Genomic DNA, 20,587 nt, shown 5'->3' with positions numbered 1-20,587 from the left:
ATGTGGTTGCTAGGGTGTTCTTAGTGATTGCTTGGATGTTGCTAAGTGATAACTAGGGCATTGCTATGGTATTGTGGCTGGTTGCTATGCATGCAGTTGCTAGTATTTTGTGGCTGGTTGCTATGCAGTTGCTGGGGTGTTGTAGCTGGTGGCTACGTGGTTGCTAAGTGATTAATTGGATGTTGCTAAGTGGTAACTAGGGCAATTGCTATAGTGTTGTGTAGGGCTGTATGATTAATCGAAAAATAACCGAAATCGACATCCAGAACCTCTAACCAACGTATTTTTCCCATGTGGGTTATTTGGGTTTTCACGTGACTCCGCCCGTCAGTCACATCAAGTGCAGTTTGCAGGCACAGAGAGATGCAGGAGCAGTTATCTGTGTATATAGATGCCCAGAATCACTATAGTAACTGCATGTTTTACACAGTTTATACAGGTCAGTTAATTGCTGTTCTTATAGCCTACGCGCTGACACACACACACACACACACACACACACACACACACACACACACACACACACACACACACACACACACAGAGAGATGGCGCGCGCAAGCCCCGAAGCCGCTTTCACTTTCGTGCTCGTAAAGTTTGTCAAGTAAATGCGTTTAAACGCGACAATGCGCGCGCCCTGAAGGCAGACCTCTTTCACCTGCGTTCTCGCAAAGCTTTGTCATTTGTATGTGGTTTAAGCCCTGTCAGTTTGAACATTAAAGCGAGTTTCGACCATCAGATGTGTATTATGTTGAGCTAATGCCTGATTTATTGTGACAAACGAACACTCAGACAGAAGCTCGCACATCACGTGAAGATCGCGCGCAGAGGAGCGCAGAAACGCAGGATCAACGCTGTCCTGTGACTAAAGTAAAGTCACTAAAGTAGCTCAGAAACTCAAACGTTATTTTAATACCTTTGAAGTAAGTATAAACCACAGCTTCATAATGAATAGAGACAGTAAGAGTAATTCACACACACAATCACTCTCTCATTAATGCATTCAGATAAATGTAATGTAGGCCTACTGTGTTAATTTATCTGTATCTGATGTACAATAAGCAGAAATCTGCCCCATAGACAATAACTGCTGGAAGTCAACCGTTTCCTTCAAGTGTTTTAAAATCACAAAGAAATGCACTTTTTCATTAGAAAAAAAAAGCCACCTTTAATAGTAGAAAATATTTACAGTACAAACCTTATCAGGAACTTGAGGGCAAAAAAAAAAAAAAAAGCAAAGTAATCGTTCATTAATCGTAATCGAGGTCAAATGTTCAATTAATCGAGGTTTTTATTTTCGGTCAAATCGTTACAGCCCTAGTGTTGTGGCTGGTTTCTATGCAGTTGCTAGGGTGTTGTGGCTGGTTGCTAGGGTGTTCTAAGTGATTGCTTGGATGTTGCTAAGTGGTTACTAGGGCATTGCTAGTGTGTTGTGCTTTGTTGCTATATGGTTGCTAGGCTGCTGTGGCTGGTTGCTATGTGCTTTCTTCTTGTCTGGCATGAAAAGTCTCTGTGACCTTCGGTTCCTCCTCCGTTGTGCGTCTCTGGAGTGTTTGTGTCGTTCAGTGAAAGTCGTGAGTGAACACATGACTATGAGCAGCAGAACTGGTGATTTATGATTATTATTAGATTATGATCAGTGTGTTCTGTGTGTAGATCTGTGTGGTTCTGCTGAGCAGAGGCCTCTGATGTCCCAGCGCTCTCTGCCCGGCACTCCGGTCACACACAAACACCTGCCCATCGACCTGCGCACATCCATGGACGGAAAATACAAGGAGATTGCAGAGGTGTGTAACGTCTGTTTGTTTGTGTGTGTGTGTGTAATGTCTGTTTGTGTGTGTATGTGTGTGTAACGTCTGTGTGTGTTTGTAACGTCTGTGTGTGTGTAACGTGTGTGTAACGTCTGTGTGTGTGTGTGTGTGTGTGTGTGTGTGTGTGTGTGTGTGTAACGTGTCTGTGTGTGTGTGTGTGTGTAACGTCTGTGTGTGTGTAACGTGTATGTAATATGAGTGTGTGTAACGTGTGTAATATGAATGTGTGTAACGTGCGTGGAACGTGTGTGTCGTGTCTAATATGAGTGTGTGGAACACGTGTGTGTATAACGCGTGTCTTTATAATGTGTATGTGTAACGTGTGTGGAAGTGTGTAACGTGTGTGTGTGTAATGTGTGTGTAATGCGTGTGTATGTGTAAATTGTTTGTGTAATGTGTGTGGAAGGCGTGTGCATGTGTGTAACGCGTATGTGTGTGTGTGTATATCGCGTGTGTATCGTGTGTGTGTGTAACCTGTGTAATATGAGTGTGTATATTGCGTGTCTTTATAATGTGCGTGTGTAACGTGTGTGTGTGTAACCTGTGTAATATGAGTGTGTATAATATGCGTGTCTTTATAATGTGCGTGTGTAACGTGTGTGTAACGCGTGTTTATGTGTAACGTGGGTGTAACGCGTATGTATGTGTGGGTGTAACGTGTGTAACATGCATGCAATGTGTGTGTAATGTGTGTGTGTGTGTGTGTGTATGTGTAATGCATGTGTGTAATATGAGTGTGTATAACACGTGTCTTTGTAATGTGAATGTGTGTGTAACATTTGTGTGTGAGTGTGTAACGTGTGTGTGTGTGTGTGTGTGTGTGTGTAATGTGTGTGTAACACGTGTGTAATGTGTGTGTGTGTGTGTGTGTGTGTGTGTGTAACGTGTGTAATGCATGTAATGCATGTGTATAATATGAGTGTGTATAACACGTATGTCTGTAATGTGAATGTGTGTGTAACATTTGTGTGTGTGTGTGTGTGTGTGTGTGTGTAACGTGTGTGTGTGTGTGTGTATAATGTGTGTGTAACGTGTTTGTGTGTAACGCGTGTGTAATGTATGTGTGTGTGTGTGTGTGTGTGTGTGTGTGTGTAAAACGTGTGTGTAATGCATGTGTGTTATATGAGTGTGTATAACACGTGTGTCTTTGTAATGTAAATGTGTGTAACATTTGTGTGTGTAATGTGTGTGTGTATAATGTGTGTGTAACACGTTTGTATGTGTGTAACGCGTGTGTAATGTGTGTGTAACATGCGTGTAACGTGTGTGTGTGTGTGTGTGTATAACATGCGTGTAACGTGTGTGTAGCATGCGTGTAATGTGTGTGTGTGTAACACATGTGTGTAACTTGTGTAACGTGCATGTGTGTTGTGTGTGTAACGTGTGTGTGTGTGTGTGTGTGTGTGTAACTTGTGTAACATGCATGTGTGTGTGTGTGTAACGTGTGGGTATGTGTGTGTGTAATGTGTGTGTGTGTGTGTGTGTGTGTGTGTGTGTGTGTAACGTGCGTATTGTGTGTGTGTAACGTGTGTGTGTGTGTGTGTGTGTGTGTGTGTGTGACGTGTGTGTAACGTGTGTATTGTGTGTGTGTAACGTGTGTGTGTGTAATGTGTGTAACGTGAGTGTAACATGTGTGTGTAACGTGTGTGTGTGTAACGTGTCTGTAACGTGTGTGTAACATGTGTATTGTGTGTGTGTGTGTGTGTGTAACGTGTGTGTAACGTGTGTGTAACGTGTGTAACGTGTGTATCGTGTGTGTGTGTGTGTGTGTGTAATGTCTGTATTGTGTGTGTGTGTGTGTGTAACGTGTCTGTGTGTAACATGTGTGTGTGTAACGTGTGTATTGTGTGTGTAACGTGTCTGTGTGTAACGTGTGTATTGTGTGTGTGTGTGTGTAACGTGTGTATTGTGTGTGTGTGTAACGTGTGTGTAACGTGTGTATTGTGTGTGTGTGTGTAACGTGTCTGTGTGTAACGTGTGTATTGTGTGTGTGTGTGTTGCAGGAGCTGCTGGCGAGGAGTATGACGGACAGTGACATGCGTTGTGCTCCGTATGAGTTTCCTGAAGAGAGTCCCATAGAACAACTGGAGGAGAAACGCCACCGCCTGGAGCGACAGATCAGCCAGGACATCAAGTAAAACACACACACACACACACACACACACACACACACACACACACTGCGTCCTAACCTGGTTTAACGCAACTAACCTCTGTGTCCATGCGCTCTGAAAGTGAGTGTGTGATGAACATGTGTGATTCTGGCCCTGTGAGGCTCCACTAACACTCATCACTCCATCACGAGCAGAAGTGCTCAACTACTGCAACTGTATATTCATCATATTTAGTTTTTATTAGAGCTGGGCAATCGATTCATTGCATCCTGAAATAAAAGTGTGTGTTCACATAATAAAAGTAAAAGTATGCAGAACTTTCTCTTGTCCGTGTGAACAAGTCGACGGCGGGTCGTGGGAAGTGTTTCCCACTCTCTCACACACACACACACACACACACACACACACACACACACACACACACACACACACACACACACACACACACACACACACACACACACACACACACACACACACACACACACACACACACACACACACACACAGTTGTTTTCCTGAGTGCCGCTCACAGAAGCGCTTCTAATCGCGCTGCACCTGCTCAGCCGTTTGTTTGTGATCTGTGTGAACTCTTTGCTTCGGACACACTGACCCAAAACACACTCGACAAATCACAGATCATCAGTGTGTGTGTCGCTTACAGATGCTTAAACACACACACACACACTTTCTGCTGCGACGGAGAGTTTCAGATTCCCTCGGCTGCATTTTAAATGAAAGTCAATTAGCGTCAGTCGGAGTGATTTATACTCTCTTCGCGTGTGTGTGTGTGTGTGTGTGTGTTACTCACTCAAATCTGCTGCTTTGCCTCACGTCCTTCAAGGCTTGAGCCCGAGATTCTGCTGCGAGCCAAACAAGACTTCATGAAAATAGACAGCGCGACCGACCTGGAGTGAGTCTCGCCCGTCCGTCTGTCCGTGTGTGTGTGTGTGTCCGTCTGTCTCTGATGGTGTGTGTCCGTCTGCAGGATCCTGAAGGACAGTCATGAGGACGAGGTGGACCAGCATCACATGGAGCGCGAGGTGCAGGTCGAGAGAGAGTTCCAGCGCGTGTCCATCTCGGGAGAGGAGAAGTGTGGGGTGAGGACGACACAAACACACTTTACTAACAGTTCCTGAGACTCGCAATACTAGAATAGTGTAGAAATAAAGCATTCAGAATGAACTAATTCACTAATTAAACAGAAACATCTCCATCGCTGGGATTTTTGTACTGGAAACTCACAACACTACTTTGTAACATGCGTGTAACGTGTGTGTGTGTAGCATGCGTGTTGTGTGTGTGTGTAACGCGTGTGTGTAACTTGTGTAACGTGTATGTGTGTGTAGTGTGTAACGTGTGTGTGTTATATGAGTGTGTATAACACGTGTGTCTTTGTAATGTAAATGTGTGTAATGTGTGTGTGTGTGTGTGTGTATAATGTGTGTGTAACACGTTTGTATGTATGTAACGCGTGTGTAATGTGTGTGTAACATTTGTGTAATGTGTGTGTGTGTAACATGCGTGTAACGTTTGTGTGCGTGTTGTGTGTGTGTGTGTGTAACGCGTGTGTGTAACTTGTGTAACGTGCATGTGTGGTTAGTGTGTGTGTGTGTAACGTGTGTGTGTTATATGAGTGTGTATAACACGTGTGTCTTTGTAATGTAAATGTGTGTAATGTGTGTGTATAATGTGTGTGTAACACGTTTGGATGTGTGTAACGCGTGTGTAACATTCGTGTCATGTGTGTGTGTGTGTAACATGCGTGTAACGTGTGTGTGTGTGTGTGTGTGTAGCATGCGTGTAATGTGTGTGTGTGTAACGCGTGTGTGTAACTTGTGTAACGTGCATGTGTGTGTAGTGTGTGTGTGTGTAACATGCGTGTAACGTGTGTGTGTGTGTGTGTAGCATGCGTGTAATGTGTGTGTGTGTGTGTAACGCGTGTGTGTAACTTGTGTAACGTGCATGTGTGTGTAGTGTGTGTGTGTGTGTAACGTGTGTGTGTGTGTGTGTGTGTGTGTGTGTAACTTGTGTCAAAATACTATAATATAATATAAAAGAGTCAAAATACTATAATAGTGTAGAAATAAAGCATTGAAAATGAACTAATTCACTAATTAAACAGAAACATCTCCATCGCTGGGATTTTTGTTCTGGAAACACACAAAACTACTTTGTATTTCATGTAATATTTAAACTTGTTATGAAACGCACATATTCTAATATTAAACGTAATGAGGTTTATGATGCAAACGTGCATTAATGCATTTTAAAGTATAATATTATCAGTTAACTTGTTTTATTATTTTAACTCAAAATATGAATAAATACTATAATAGTGTATTAATAATACTAACGCCCTGATCAAAACAATCAATTAGTAGAATATTACTAAAAAAAGTAAAACAAAGATATACTATATGTAATATTCAAATTAGTATAAAAGTATGCTGCTAATGTTATACATATATTTTGTTTTTGCAGATTACTTTAAATAATATGATATATTTAATATATTAAATTCTAGTTTTCTCTAAGTTTTGTTCTTAAACTCTATTATCTCAAAATATTAAATTCTATTATCTCAAAATATAAAATGTTCTAAGTTTTTGTCTAAGTTTCTTAAGATATTACAATGTAAAACAAAGTTATAATATATGTAATATTAAAATGAGTATAAAAGTATTCTGTTAATGTTATACATATATTTTGTTTTTGCAGATTACTTTAAATAATATAATATATTTAATATATTAAATTCTATTATCTAAAGATATTAATTATCCAAGTTTTCCCTAAGTTTTGTTCTTAAACTCTATTATCTCAAAATATTAAATTCTATTATCTCAAAATATTAAATTCTATTATCTAAAGATATTACATTTATTACCTCGGGATATTAAACTCTATTATCTCAAGATATTAAATTAGTTTTCTCTAGGGTTTGTTCTTAAACTCTATCTCAAGATATTAAAGGATCTATGTTTTCTCTACGTTTTTTCTAAGGTTTGTTCTTAAATGTATTATCTCAAGTTATTCAATTCTATTATCTAAAGATATTAAATTCTGTTATCTAAAGATATTAAATTCTGTTATCTAAAGATAATAAATTCTGTTATCTCAAGATATGAAATGTATTATCTCAAAATATTAAATTATCTAAGTTTCCTCTTCGTTTTGTTCTCAAATGTTGTTTTAAGGATGTTTTGACGGTAAAACAGGACAAACGCAGCGATGTGTAATGATTGTCTGATGTGTGTGAGGTTTGCTGCTGTGCTCAGGTGCCCTTCACTGATCTGGTGGACGCAGCGAAGTGTGTGGTGAAGGCTCTGTTCATCAGAGAGAAGTACATCGCTCTGTCCCTGCAGAGCTTCTGTAAGACCACAGCCCGATCCCTGCAGGAGCTGGACCAGAGGCCGCTGGACGTCAGCGTCTACGAGGACCTTCGCGGGAGCCCCGTCGACTCAGGTGTGTGACGCACACACACACACACACACACACACACACACACACACACACACACACACACACACACACACACACACACACACATACACACACACACACACACACACACACACACACACACATACACACACACACACACACACACATACACACATACACACACACACACACACACACACACACACACACACACACACACACACACACACACACACACACACACACACACACACACACACACACACACACACACACACACACACACACACACACACACACACACACACACACACACACACACACACACACACACACACACACACACACACACACACACACACACACACACACACACACACACACACACACACACACACATAGGGCTGGGAAAAAAATATTGATTTCTCGATTTTAAAGGGTTAGTTCACCCAAAAATGTAAATTCTGTCATTAATTATTGACCCTCATGTGGTTGGACACCCGTCAGACCTCCGTTCATCTTCAGACACAAATGAAGATATTTTAGTGTAAATCTGATGCTCTGAAAGGCCTCCATTGGCTCAACTTTACACTCTCAAGACCCTTAAAAGACACTAAAGACTAAAGTTACAAAGTCCATCTCACTACAGCGGCTCTACAATAACTTTATGAAGATGAGGAGTTTTTGTGTGCAAAAAAACCCCTAAATAACGACTTATATAGTGATGACGATTTCAAAACACGGCCTCATGAAGCTTCAAAGCGTTATGAATCAGTGAGTCGATTCAGCGGTTCAGAGCATTATGAATCAGTGAGTCGATTCAGCGGTTTGAATCACCAAAGTGACGTGATTTCAGCAGTTTGGCGGTTTGACACGCGATCCGAATCATGAATCGACTCACTGATTCATAACGCTTTGAAGCTTCATGATGCATTATTTTGAAATCGTCATCTCTATATAAGTCGTTATTTAGGTTTTTTTTGCGCACAAAAACTATTCTCGTCACTTTATAAAGTTATTGTAGAGCCACTGTAGTGAGATGGACTTTGTAACGACGTCTTTAGTGTCTTTTAAGGGTCTTGAGAGTGTAAAGTGCATTGAGCCAATGGAGGCCTTTCTGACCCATCGGATTTCATCTAAAATATCTTCATTTGTGTCTGAAGATGAACGGAGGTCTGACGGGTGTCGAACGACATGAGGGTCAGTAATTAATGACAGAATTTTCATTTTTGGCTGAACTAACCCTTTAAGTGTTTGTATACAAATCTGTTCATTTGTACCTTCAATATTAGTCGGCTAATGTAGTATCAACTGACTCCCATAGTTTACAGCATTAGTTCAGAAATTTGTTTTCCTTGAGAAAATTTTCCATGCATTATACCCGATACATATCCAAAATAAATCGATATTGAATTGAATCGAAAAGAATCGAATCGAAAGCTTGTGAATCGCAATCGAATCGAATTGTGAAATTGGTGTCAATACCCAGCCCTACACACACATGTACACAACATGTCTGCCTGTGTGTCTCTCAGACATGCGTGTTCACATGCCGGTGTCAGAAACGCACCCGTACGACGGGCAACACGTGAAGAACCTGCCGGCCCACGCCGGATTCAGCTGCGCCATGGTGGACGGAGTCATTCACGTCTACACCGCACAAAACCCCATGGACAAGTGAGTTCCAGCCGGCTGGCAACGGCCTCGGGTGAGCTAAGTTTAGCTAGACCTCCTTCAGGAAGAACGTCCTCGAAAGGAGAACTGGATCATGAGCACACTGACTGAAACATATTCTAATAAACAACAACAACAATATTGGGTTAGAAATTGAGAAAAATCCATTTAATAGAGCATTAGTAGTTCAATTCTTAGTAAAAAGATTACATTAGAGAAATAAAGATATTATATCTTAATGTTGTTTCTAAATTCATTTGGAGATTCAGTGTCAAAATTATTTATTGCTTTATAAAAATATAATACGTATTTGAATGTTATGTGTAATTATTAGTGATTAAATATTGTAGTATTACTTTAAAAGTAAATAATATATATATAAGGAAAGAAATAATAATAAAAGAGCCACACAGTGCAGTGCTTTCTGGGATTTCCAGTCAGGATGCAGAATTTCAATTTCAATTTTAATTAAACAAAGTAAAAAGCCAAGATTTAAAATTATGAATAAAATACAAATTAAATTACTTATTATAGTAATTATCAAAATAAAATGTTATAATTATAAAGAAATATTGTAATTATATTAATGTGCAATATTAGAATATTAAAATATATAGAATTTAACAAAGTAGAATCCGTGTTATTCGTTAACTAAAACTATTTAAAACACATTGTTTATTAAAAATATAATATATATATATATATATATATATTAAAACGTAGTTATTTCAGTCAGAACCAGATCCTGTTCATTCTCGTTACTTGAAATAAACAAAAATAGTTTTTAATGAAACTTATTTTATTTTAGTGAGTTGCCAAGGCAACATTAATTATTTTAATTTAGTTTACGTTAAAGAACTAAAATTACTAGAACTAAAGCTTGAAGGAAAAAATATCTAAATAGGCATATTTAAAAAAATAAATAATAATAATCTCAGACAACAAAATTACTAAAACTGTAAATTAAACAAATTTAAAATATCAATAAATATTATAATACCATATTAGTTATACTAAAATAACACTGCGTAGAATTAAAATGAACTAAAGTTTAATACCAAATCAAGTAATTCATCTAGAAAATAAACTGAAAAAATAAATAAGCCAAAGCAGTTATCAACATGTGAAGATTCTGCGATTTTACTATAAAATTAATAAATAATATACAAAACTGAAAATACTACATTACATTTAGCTAATATTAGAAATGACTAAAGAAATAATGCTGTCCACACAATAATGCTGTGTTTTTTGGAAGAAATAATCTCCAAACGTGTGTGTGTGTGTGTGTGTGTAGGAGCACAGAACTGGACCTGCCCTATCCAGACCTGCAGGAATACATCGCCGATATGAACGTCATGATGGCGCTCATCATTAACGGCCCCGTGTGAGTGACGGATTACCCAGCATGCCCTGGGCTGGCTGTACGTACAGGGCGTGTCTGATGCGTGTGTGTTTCCGCAGGAAGTCGTTCTGTTACCGGCGGCTGCAGTATCTGAGCTCAAAGTTTCAGATGCACGTTCTGCTGAACGAGATGAAGGAGCTCGCCGCGCAGAAGCAAGTGCCACACCGAGACTTCTACAACATACGCAAGGTCACACACACCTCACGCTTGACTGAGCCAATCACAGCACAGAACTGCTGTCCTCATAAGATATATAAATAATAAACTATGTTAATATTAGTAAATATTGAAATAAACGCATTTTCACTATTTTCTATTGTTTAAGCCATTTCAATTCAAAATGCTGAGACTCGTGATTTAAAGACTTTTCTTAAAGCTACACTGTGTAACATTTTTTGTTTATTCTTAGCTAAAAACACTTAGTTCTTTCAAAAATATATGTGCTCATTAATGTATATTTACTTCTTTCAAGTAATAAAGTATTCTCGTAAGTTTATAATATGCCATTGTAAACACATACGGGTGAGGGTTCGAATGCGGGTCGCCATGTTGATCCTCCATCTTGAAAGTACATTAGCCAAAGAGGGACATACCCGTAAATTCAAGCTTCGCCTTTGGCGTTTTAACACTCAATGGCACCGTGTCCAATGTGGACGAGGTCGAACTGGAAGCCATGTTAATCTTGGACTAAATCAGCCACCGTAGGAGTTAAAACGAAATCGGAATTGAGAGGAACAGAAACTAATATTCACTGGATGGTCATATACAAGTTCACCACTAGATGGGGGAAAATATCACACAGTGCAGCTTTAAATTCTGAATTTTGAAGGAGAAACACAGAATCTAAGACGCATCAACGAGATCTGCTGCAGTTTTAGGAAACGCTGCTGTGTAAGGTGTGTGTCAGAGTAGCGGTTGTTGACGCCCCTCTCGCGTCTGCCAGGTGGACACACACATCCACGCCTCGTCCTGCATGAATCAGAAGCACCTGCTGCGGTTCATCAAGCGCGCCATGAAGAAGTGCCCGGACGAGATCGTGCACGTGGAGGGCGGCCGTGGACAGACACTGATGGAGGTGTTCGAGAACATGAACCTGACGGCCTACGACCTCAGCGTCGACACACTCGACATGCACGCGGTAACAACACACTCACAGTCACACTCACACACACACACACACACACACACACACACACAAACAAACTCACTCTGATGATTCAGTGACTCTTCCTCCACAGGACAGGAACACGTTCCATCGCTTCGACAAATTCAACTCCAAGTACAATCCCATCGGAGAATCCATCCTGAGAGAGATCTTCATCAAAACTGACAACCACATCCATGGGAAATACTTCGGCCACATTGTCAAGGTACAGCACACCCACAGCACAACACAACCCAGCCACACCCACAGCAAAGCCACACCCACAGCACAGCCACACCCACAGCCACACCCACAGCACAGCCACAGCACAGCACAGCCACACCCACAACACAACACAGCCACACCCACACCACAACCACAACCACAGCACAGCCACACCCACACCACAGCACAACCACAGCACAGCCACACCCACACCACAACCACACCCACAACACAGCCACACCCACATCCACATCCACACCCACACCCACACCACAACCACAGCACAGCCACACCCACACCACAGCCACACCCACAACACAACACAACACAGCCACACCCACACCACAGCCACACCCACAACACAGCCACACCCACAGCACAGCCACAACCACACCCACAACACAACACAGCCACACCCACACCACAGCCACAACCACAGCACAGCCACAACCACAGCACAGCCACAACCACAGCACAGCCACAACCACAACCACAACCACAGCACAGCCACACCCACAGCACAGCCACAGCACAGCCACACCCACAGCATAGCACAGCCACAGCACAACACAGCACAGCCACACCCACAGCACAACACAACACAACACAACACAACACAACACAGCCAGACCCACACCCACAGCACAGCCACACCCACACCACAGCCACACCACAGCCACACCACAGCCACACCACAGCACAGCCAAACAACAGCACAGCCACACCCACACCCACAGCCACAGCACAGCCACATCCACAGCACAGCCACACCACAGCACAGCACAGCACAGCACAGCAAAGCACAGCCACACCCACAGCACAGCCACACCACAGCCACAACCACAGCACACCCACAGCACAGCCACAGCAAAGCACAGCCACAGCCACACCCACAGCACAGCCACACCACAGCACAGCCACACCCACAGCACAGCCACACCACAGCACACCATAGCACAGCCACACCCACAGCACAGCCACAGCACAGCCACACCCACAGCACAGCCACACCACAGCACACCATAGCACACCATAGCACAGCCACACCCACAGCACTGCCACACCCACAGCACAGCCACACCCACAGCACAACACAGCCACACCCACAGCACAGCCACACCCACACCCACAGTACAGCCACAGCACAACACAGCCACACCCACAGCACAGCCACACCCACAGCACAGCACGGCCACAGCCACAGCACAGCCACACCATAGCACAACACAGCCACACCCACAGCACGACCACAGCACAACACAGCCACACCCACAGCACAACACAGCCACACCCACAGCACGGCCACAGCACGGCCACAGCCACAGCACAGTCACAGCCACACCACACCACAGCCACATCACAGCCACACCCACACCCACACCCACAGCACAGCCACACCACAGCCACAGCACACCATAGCACAACACAGCCACACCACAGCCACAGCACACAGCCACAGCACAGCCACACCATAGCCACAGCACAACACAACACAGCCACAGCACAGCACAGCACAGCCACATCCACACCACAGCCACAACAACAGCACAGCCACAACCACAGCACAGCCACAACCACAACCACAGCACAGCCACACCCACAGCACAGCCACAGCACAGCCACACCCACAGCATAGCACAGCCACAGCACAACACAGCACAGCCACACCCACAGCACAACACAACACAACACAGCCAGACCCACACCCACAGCACAGCCACACCCACAGCACAGCCACACCACAGCCACACCACAGCCACACCACAGCACAGCCAAACCACAGCACAGCCACACCCACAGCCACAGCACATCCACAGCACAGCCACACCACAGCACAGCACAGCAAAGCACAGCCACACCCACAGCACAGCCACACCACAGTCACAACCACAGCACACCCACAGCACAGCCACAGCACAGCAAAGCACAGCCACACCCACAGCACAGCACAGCCACACCACAGCCACACCACAGCACAGCCACACCCACAGCACAGCCACACCACAGCACACCATAGCACACCATAGCACAGCCACACCCACAGCACAGTCACAGCCACACCACAGCCACAGCACAGCCACACCCACAGCACAGCCACACCACAGCACACCATAGCACACCATAGCACAGCCACACCCACAGCACTGCCACACCCACAGCACAGCCACACCCACAGCACAACACAGCCACACCCACAGCACAGCCACACCCACACCCACAGTACAGCCACAGCACAACACACCCACAGCACAGCCACACCCACAGCACAGCACGGCCACAGCACAGCCACACCATAGCACAACACAGCCACACCCACAGCACGACCACAGCACAACACAGCCACACCCACAGCACAACACAGCCACACCCACAGCACAACACAGCCACAGCACAGTCACAGCCACACCACAGCCACAGCACAGCCACACCCACAGCACAGCCACACCACAGCCACAGCACAGCACACCATAGCACAACACAGCCACACCACAGCCACAGCACACAGCCACAGCACAGCCACACCATAGCCACAGCACAACACAACACAGCCACAGCACAGCACAGCACAGCCACACCATAGCACAACACAGGCACAGCACAGCACAGCCACACCATAGCACAACACAGGCACAGCACAGCCACACCAACAGCACAGCACAGCACAACCACAGCACACCCACAGCACAACACAGCCACAGCACAGCCACACCATAGTACAACACAGGCACAGCACAGCCACACCAACAGCACAACCACAGCACACCCACACCCACAACACAACACAACACAGCCATAGCACTGCCACACCCACAGCACAGCCACACCCACAGCACAGCCACACCCACAGCACATGCACACCACAGCACAGTCACAGCCACAGCACAGCCACACCACAGCCACACCCACAGCACAGCCACACCACAGAACATAGCGCAGCCACAGCACACCATAGCACAGCCACAGCACACCACAGCCACGCCACACCCACAGCACTGCCACACCCACAGCACAGCCACACCCACAGCACAAAACAGCCACACCCACAGCACAGCACAGCCACAGCCACACCCACAGCACAACACAGCCACACCCACAGCACAGCCACAGCACAACACAGCCACACCCACAGCACAGCACAGCCACAGCCACACCATAGCACAACACAGCCACACCCACAGCACGGCCACACCCACAGCATGGCCACAGCACAACACAGCCATAGCACAGCCACACCCACAGCACAGCACAGCCACACCCACAGCACAGCACGGCCACAGCCACAGCACAGTCACAGCCACACCACAGCCACACCACAGCCACACCCACAGCACAGCCACACCCACAGCACAGCCACAGCACAACACAGCCACACCCACAGCACGGCCACAGCACAGCCACAGCACGGCCACAGCACAGTCACAGCCACACCACAGCCACACCCACAGTACAGCCACACCCACAGCTCAGCCACAGCCACACCACAGCACATAGCGCAGCCACAGCACACCATAGCACAGCCACAGCACAACACAGCCACACCACAGCCACACCATAGCCACAGCACAACACAACACAGCCACAGCACAGCCACACCATAGCACAGCACAACCACAGCACACCCACACCCACAGCACAACACAGCCACACCATAGCACAACACAGGCACAGCACAGCCACACCCACAGCACAACACAGCCATAGCACTGCCACACCCACGGCACAGCCACACCCACAGCACAGCCACACCCACAGCACAGCACAGCCACACCCACAGCACAACACAGCCACACCCACAGCACAGCCACAGCACAACACAGCCACACCCACACCACAGCACAGCCACACCCACAGCACGGCCACAGCCACAGCACAGCCACACCATAGCACAACACAGCCACACCCACAGCACGACCACGACCACAGCCACGCCACACCCACAGCACTGCCACACCCACAGCACAGCCACACCCACAGCACAACACAGCCACACCCACAGCACAGCCACACCCACAGCACAACACAGCCACACCCACAGCACAGCAACAGCACAACACAGCCACACCCACACCCACAGCACAGCACAGCCACACCATAGCACAACACAGCCACACCCACAGCACGGCCACAGCACAACACAGCCATAGCACAGCCACACCCACAGCACAGCACAGCACAGCACAGCCACACCCACAGCACAGCACGGCCACAGCCACAGCACAGTCACAGCCACACCACAGCCACACCCACAGCACAGCCACACCCACAGCACAGCCACAGCACAACACAGCCACACCCACAGCACGGCCACAGCACAGCCACAGCACGGCCACAGCACAGTCACAGCCACACCACAGCCACACCCACAGTACAGCCACACCCACAGCACAGCCACACCACAGCACATAGCGCAGCCACAGCACACCATTGCACAGCCACAGCACACCACAGCACAACACAGCCACACCACAGCCACAGCACACAGCCACACCATAGCCACAGCACAACACAACACAGCCACAGCCACAGCACAGCCACACCATAGCACAGCACAACCACAGCACACCCACACCCACAGCACAACACAGCCACACCATAGCACAACACAGGCACAGCACAGCCACACCCACAGCACAACACAGCCATAGCACTGCCACACCCACAGCACAGCCACACCCACAGCACAGCCACACCCACAGCACAGCACATCCACAGCCACACCCACAGCACAGCCACACCCACAGCACAACACAGCCACACCCACAGCACAACACAGCCACACCCACAGCACAGCCACAGCACAACACAGCCACACCCACACCACAGCACAGCCACACCCACAGCACGGCCACAGCACAGCCACACCATAGCACAACACAGCCACACCCACAGCACGACCACAGCCACACCCACAGCACGGCCACAGCCACACCCACAGCACGGCCACAGCACAACACAACACAGCCACAGCACAGCCACACCCACAGCACAGCCACACCACAGCACATAGCGCAGCCACAGCACAGCCACACCACAGCCACAGCACACAGCCACACCATAGCCACAGCACAACACAACACAGCCACAGCACAGCCACACCCTAGCACAGCCACACCAACAGCACAGCACAACCACAGCACACCCACAGCACAACACAGCCACAGCACAGCACAGCACAGCCACACCATAGCACAACACAGGCACAGCACAGCCTCACCCACAGCACAACACAACACAACACAGCCATAGCACTGCCACACCCACAGCACAGCCACACCCACAGCACAGCCATACCCACAGCACAGCACACCCACAGCCACACCCACAGCACAGCACAGCCACACCCACAGCACAACACAGCCACACCCACAACACAGCCACACCCACAGCACAGCCACAGCACAACACAGCCACACCCACAGCACAGCCACACCCACACCACAGCACAGCCACACCCACAGCACGGCCACAGCCACAGCACAGCCACACCATAGCACAACACAGCCACACCCACAGCACGACCACAGTCACACCCACAGCACGGCCACAGCCACACACACAGCACGGCCACAGCCACACCCACAGCATGGCCACAGCACAACATAACACAGCCATAGCACAGCCACACCCACAGCACAACACAGCCACACCCACAGCACAGCACGGCCACAGCACAGCCACACCCACAGCACAACACAGCCACACCCACAGCACAACACAGCCACAGCACAGCACAGCCACACCCACAGCACAACACAGCCACAGCACAGCACAGCCACACCCACAGCACAACACAGCCACAGCACAGCACAACACAGCCACACCCACAGCACAGCCACATCCACAGCACAACACAGCCACACCCACAGCACAGCCACACCCACAGCACAGCACAGCCACACCCACAGCACGGCCACAGCACAGCCACACCCACAGCACGGCCACAGCACAGCCACACCCACAGCACAGCCACACCCACAGCACGGCCACAGCCACAGCACGGCCACAGCATAGCACGACCACAGCACAGCCAGACCCACAGCACGGCCACAGCAAAGCCACACCCACAGCACGGCCACAGCACAGCCACACCCACAGCACAGCCACACCCACAGCACAGCGAGACCCACACCCACAGCACAGCCAGACCCACAGCACGGCCACAGCACAGCCACACCCACAGCACGACCACAGCACACCACGTCTTTTTATTTCAAATATATTCCTTTCAAAATTTAGTTATTATATTTGAAATATTATATACATATACACACATACAAGAAAAATATATTTTTCTATAATAATATTATATATATATATATATATATATATATATATATATATATATATATATATATATATATATATATATATATATATATATGTATATATATATATATAATTATATTGTAGTATTTACCTATTATACAGTAATTTCATTTTGTAATTTTTATATTAAATTTTTCTTTAATATAATAACATGCATTATTTTATTTACTATTATAAATATAATCTAAGATAAATATATGTTCTATAATATCTCATTTTATTTTTCAAATATATAATTTTGATAATTGTTTATGTATTAGTAATTACAATTTTATTAATAATCTTACATCCTGCATTCTATATATTTTAATATTCTAATACTTTACATTAATATAATTATTTATATAGAATTAAATATATTTATAATTATATCATTCATTATATTTATTTAAACTTTTTTCCTCTTCCAAAAGGGAAACATTTGATGTCTTTTATTGATTGTTAATTGAAATAAATGAAAGTGTGTTTAATTTAGTCTCATAACTACCGCCGCCGGAGCTAAGCCCAGGTGATTGTGTAACTCTAGCTCTGAATGTGCTGTGTGGCTTCCTGTGTGTGCAGGAAGTGATGTCAGACCTAGAGGAGAGTAAGTACCAGAATGCCGAGCTGCGTCTGTCCATCTACGGCCGATCCCTGGACGAGTGGGACAATCTGGCGCAGTGGGCCGTCTCTCACTCCGTCTACTCCGATAACGTCCGCTGGCTCATCCAGATCCCACGCCTGTTGTGAGGACACACACACACAGACAGACAGATACTCTCTCACACACACACACACACACACACACACACACACACACACACACACACACACACACACACACACACACACACACACACACACACACACACACACACACACACTGCCCCTAAACCTACCCATCACACACACACACACACACACACACACACACACACTGCCCCTGCCCCTAAACCTACCCCTCACAGGAGACTGTACAGTTCACTTTCTGTGAAAAAAACCTCATTCTGTGATTTATAAGCATTTTGAAAAGTGAGGACATGGGGAACGTCCTCATATTTCACCCTCTTTTTGTAATACCCATGTCTTTATACACATTTGTGTCCTGATATTTCACAAAAACATGCCCACACACAAACACACTCACTCACACACACACACACAAGTTGTGTTTTCATGTTTTATGGTGACTCTCCATGAGTGTGTGTGTGTGTGTGTAGTGATGTTTACCGCTCAAAGAAGCAGCTGAGCAACTTCCAGCAAATGCTGGAGAACATCTTCCTGCCTCTGTTTGAGGTGACCATCAATCCCAGCAGCCACCCGCAGCTGCACCTCTTCCTGCAACACGTGAGTCTAACACACACACACACACACACACACACACACACACACACACACACACACACACACACACACACACACACACCTCTGTACTGATATTGAAGGGCAAAACTGCAAAAGTAATACATAAATGTGTCATTTACTTTGTGATATACACAATTATCACATTTCCTCTTTTAATTATGATTCATTTATATATATACACCGATCAGGCATAACATTATGACCACATTGGTCAGTCTCTATCAAAAGTGCTCCAAGGAAGGAACAGTGGAGAACCGGCCACAGGGTCATGGAGAACCGGCCACAGGGTCATGGAGAACCGGCCACAGGGTCATGGAGAACCGGCCACAGGGTCATGGAGAACCGGCCACAGGGTCATGGAGAACCGGCCACAGGGTCATGGAGAACCGGCCACAGGGTCATGGAGAACCGGCCACAGGGTCATGGGCGGCCGAGGCTCATTGATAACCGTGGGGAGCGAAGGCTGGCCCGTGTGGTCCGATCAAACATCACGTGGATGGCCGGGTGCGTGTGTGTGGCTTACCTGGGGAACACATGGCACCAGGATTCATAATGTTATGCCTGATCAGTGTATATTTGCTACTCTCTACTGCTAGTCAGTGTCATCAGGACCTGTGGTTTGTTTTACCTGAAGAGAAAAACGGAACATTAGAAGGTTTATTCAGTCAGTGTGTAAGAGTACATGAGAAACTGTGAGCCACAGATCTTTGTTAATGTGTGTTGTTCAGGTGGTGGGTTTCGACAGCGTGGACGACGAGTCTAAACCGGAGCATCACATCTTTAACCTGGACAGTCCGACTCCGGCGCACTGGTGCGGCGACAACAACCCACCGTACTCGTACTATCTGTACTACATGTACGCCAACATGACCGTCCTCAACCACCTGCGCAGGTACTCACACACTCCACAGCACGAGGATACCATTCACTTCCTGAATCCCCCTCAATCTCCCTCAATTACCCTCAATCGCTCACAAGCCTCAATCGCCCTCAATCGTCCACAATCGCCCTCAATAGCCCTGAATCGCCCACACAATCACCCTCAATTGCCCTGAATCGTCCACAATCGCCCTCAATAGCCCTGAATCGCCCACAA

General features: G+C 46.3%; 1 protein-coding gene across 3 annotated transcripts in view; it reads left to right on the top strand.

Moving 5' to 3' along the window:
- The window catches only part of ampd2a (adenosine monophosphate deaminase 2a), a 51,325-nt gene that overhangs the window by 11,131 nt on the left and 19,607 nt on the right, over window positions 1–20,587 (top strand). For 2 of the 3 annotated variants that reach the window (XM_079808179.1, XM_079808177.1), the window contains exons 2-14: window positions 1,657–1,787; window positions 3,815–3,945; window positions 4,770–4,838; window positions 4,914–5,025; window positions 7,207–7,393; window positions 8,908–9,049; window positions 10,344–10,433; window positions 10,511–10,640; window positions 11,395–11,589; window positions 11,690–11,821; window positions 18,709–18,872; window positions 19,347–19,473; window positions 20,220–20,383. In XM_079808179.1, the coding sequence (XP_079664305.1) occupies window positions 1,657–1,787; window positions 3,815–3,945; window positions 4,770–4,838; window positions 4,914–5,025; window positions 7,207–7,393; window positions 8,908–9,049; window positions 10,344–10,433; window positions 10,511–10,640; window positions 11,395–11,589; window positions 11,690–11,821; window positions 18,709–18,872; window positions 19,347–19,473; window positions 20,220–20,383 (1,774 nt within the window). The remainder of the gene's footprint in view (window positions 1–1,656; window positions 1,788–3,814; window positions 3,946–4,769; window positions 4,839–4,913; window positions 5,026–7,206; window positions 7,394–8,907; window positions 9,050–10,343; window positions 10,434–10,510; window positions 10,641–11,394; window positions 11,590–11,689; window positions 11,822–18,708; window positions 18,873–19,346; window positions 19,474–20,219; window positions 20,384–20,587) is intronic. The other variant, XM_079808178.1, reaches the window with a different exon arrangement.

This window comes from Gobio gobio (genome assembly GCF_949357685.1).
Source record: "Gobio gobio genome assembly, chromosome: 24".
In the NCBI taxonomy this organism is placed as follows: domain Eukaryota; kingdom Metazoa; phylum Chordata; class Actinopteri; order Cypriniformes; family Gobionidae; genus Gobio; species Gobio gobio.
The sequence above is the reverse complement of the archived record's forward strand: the minus strand, read 5'-3'. Positions and strand labels throughout refer to the sequence as shown.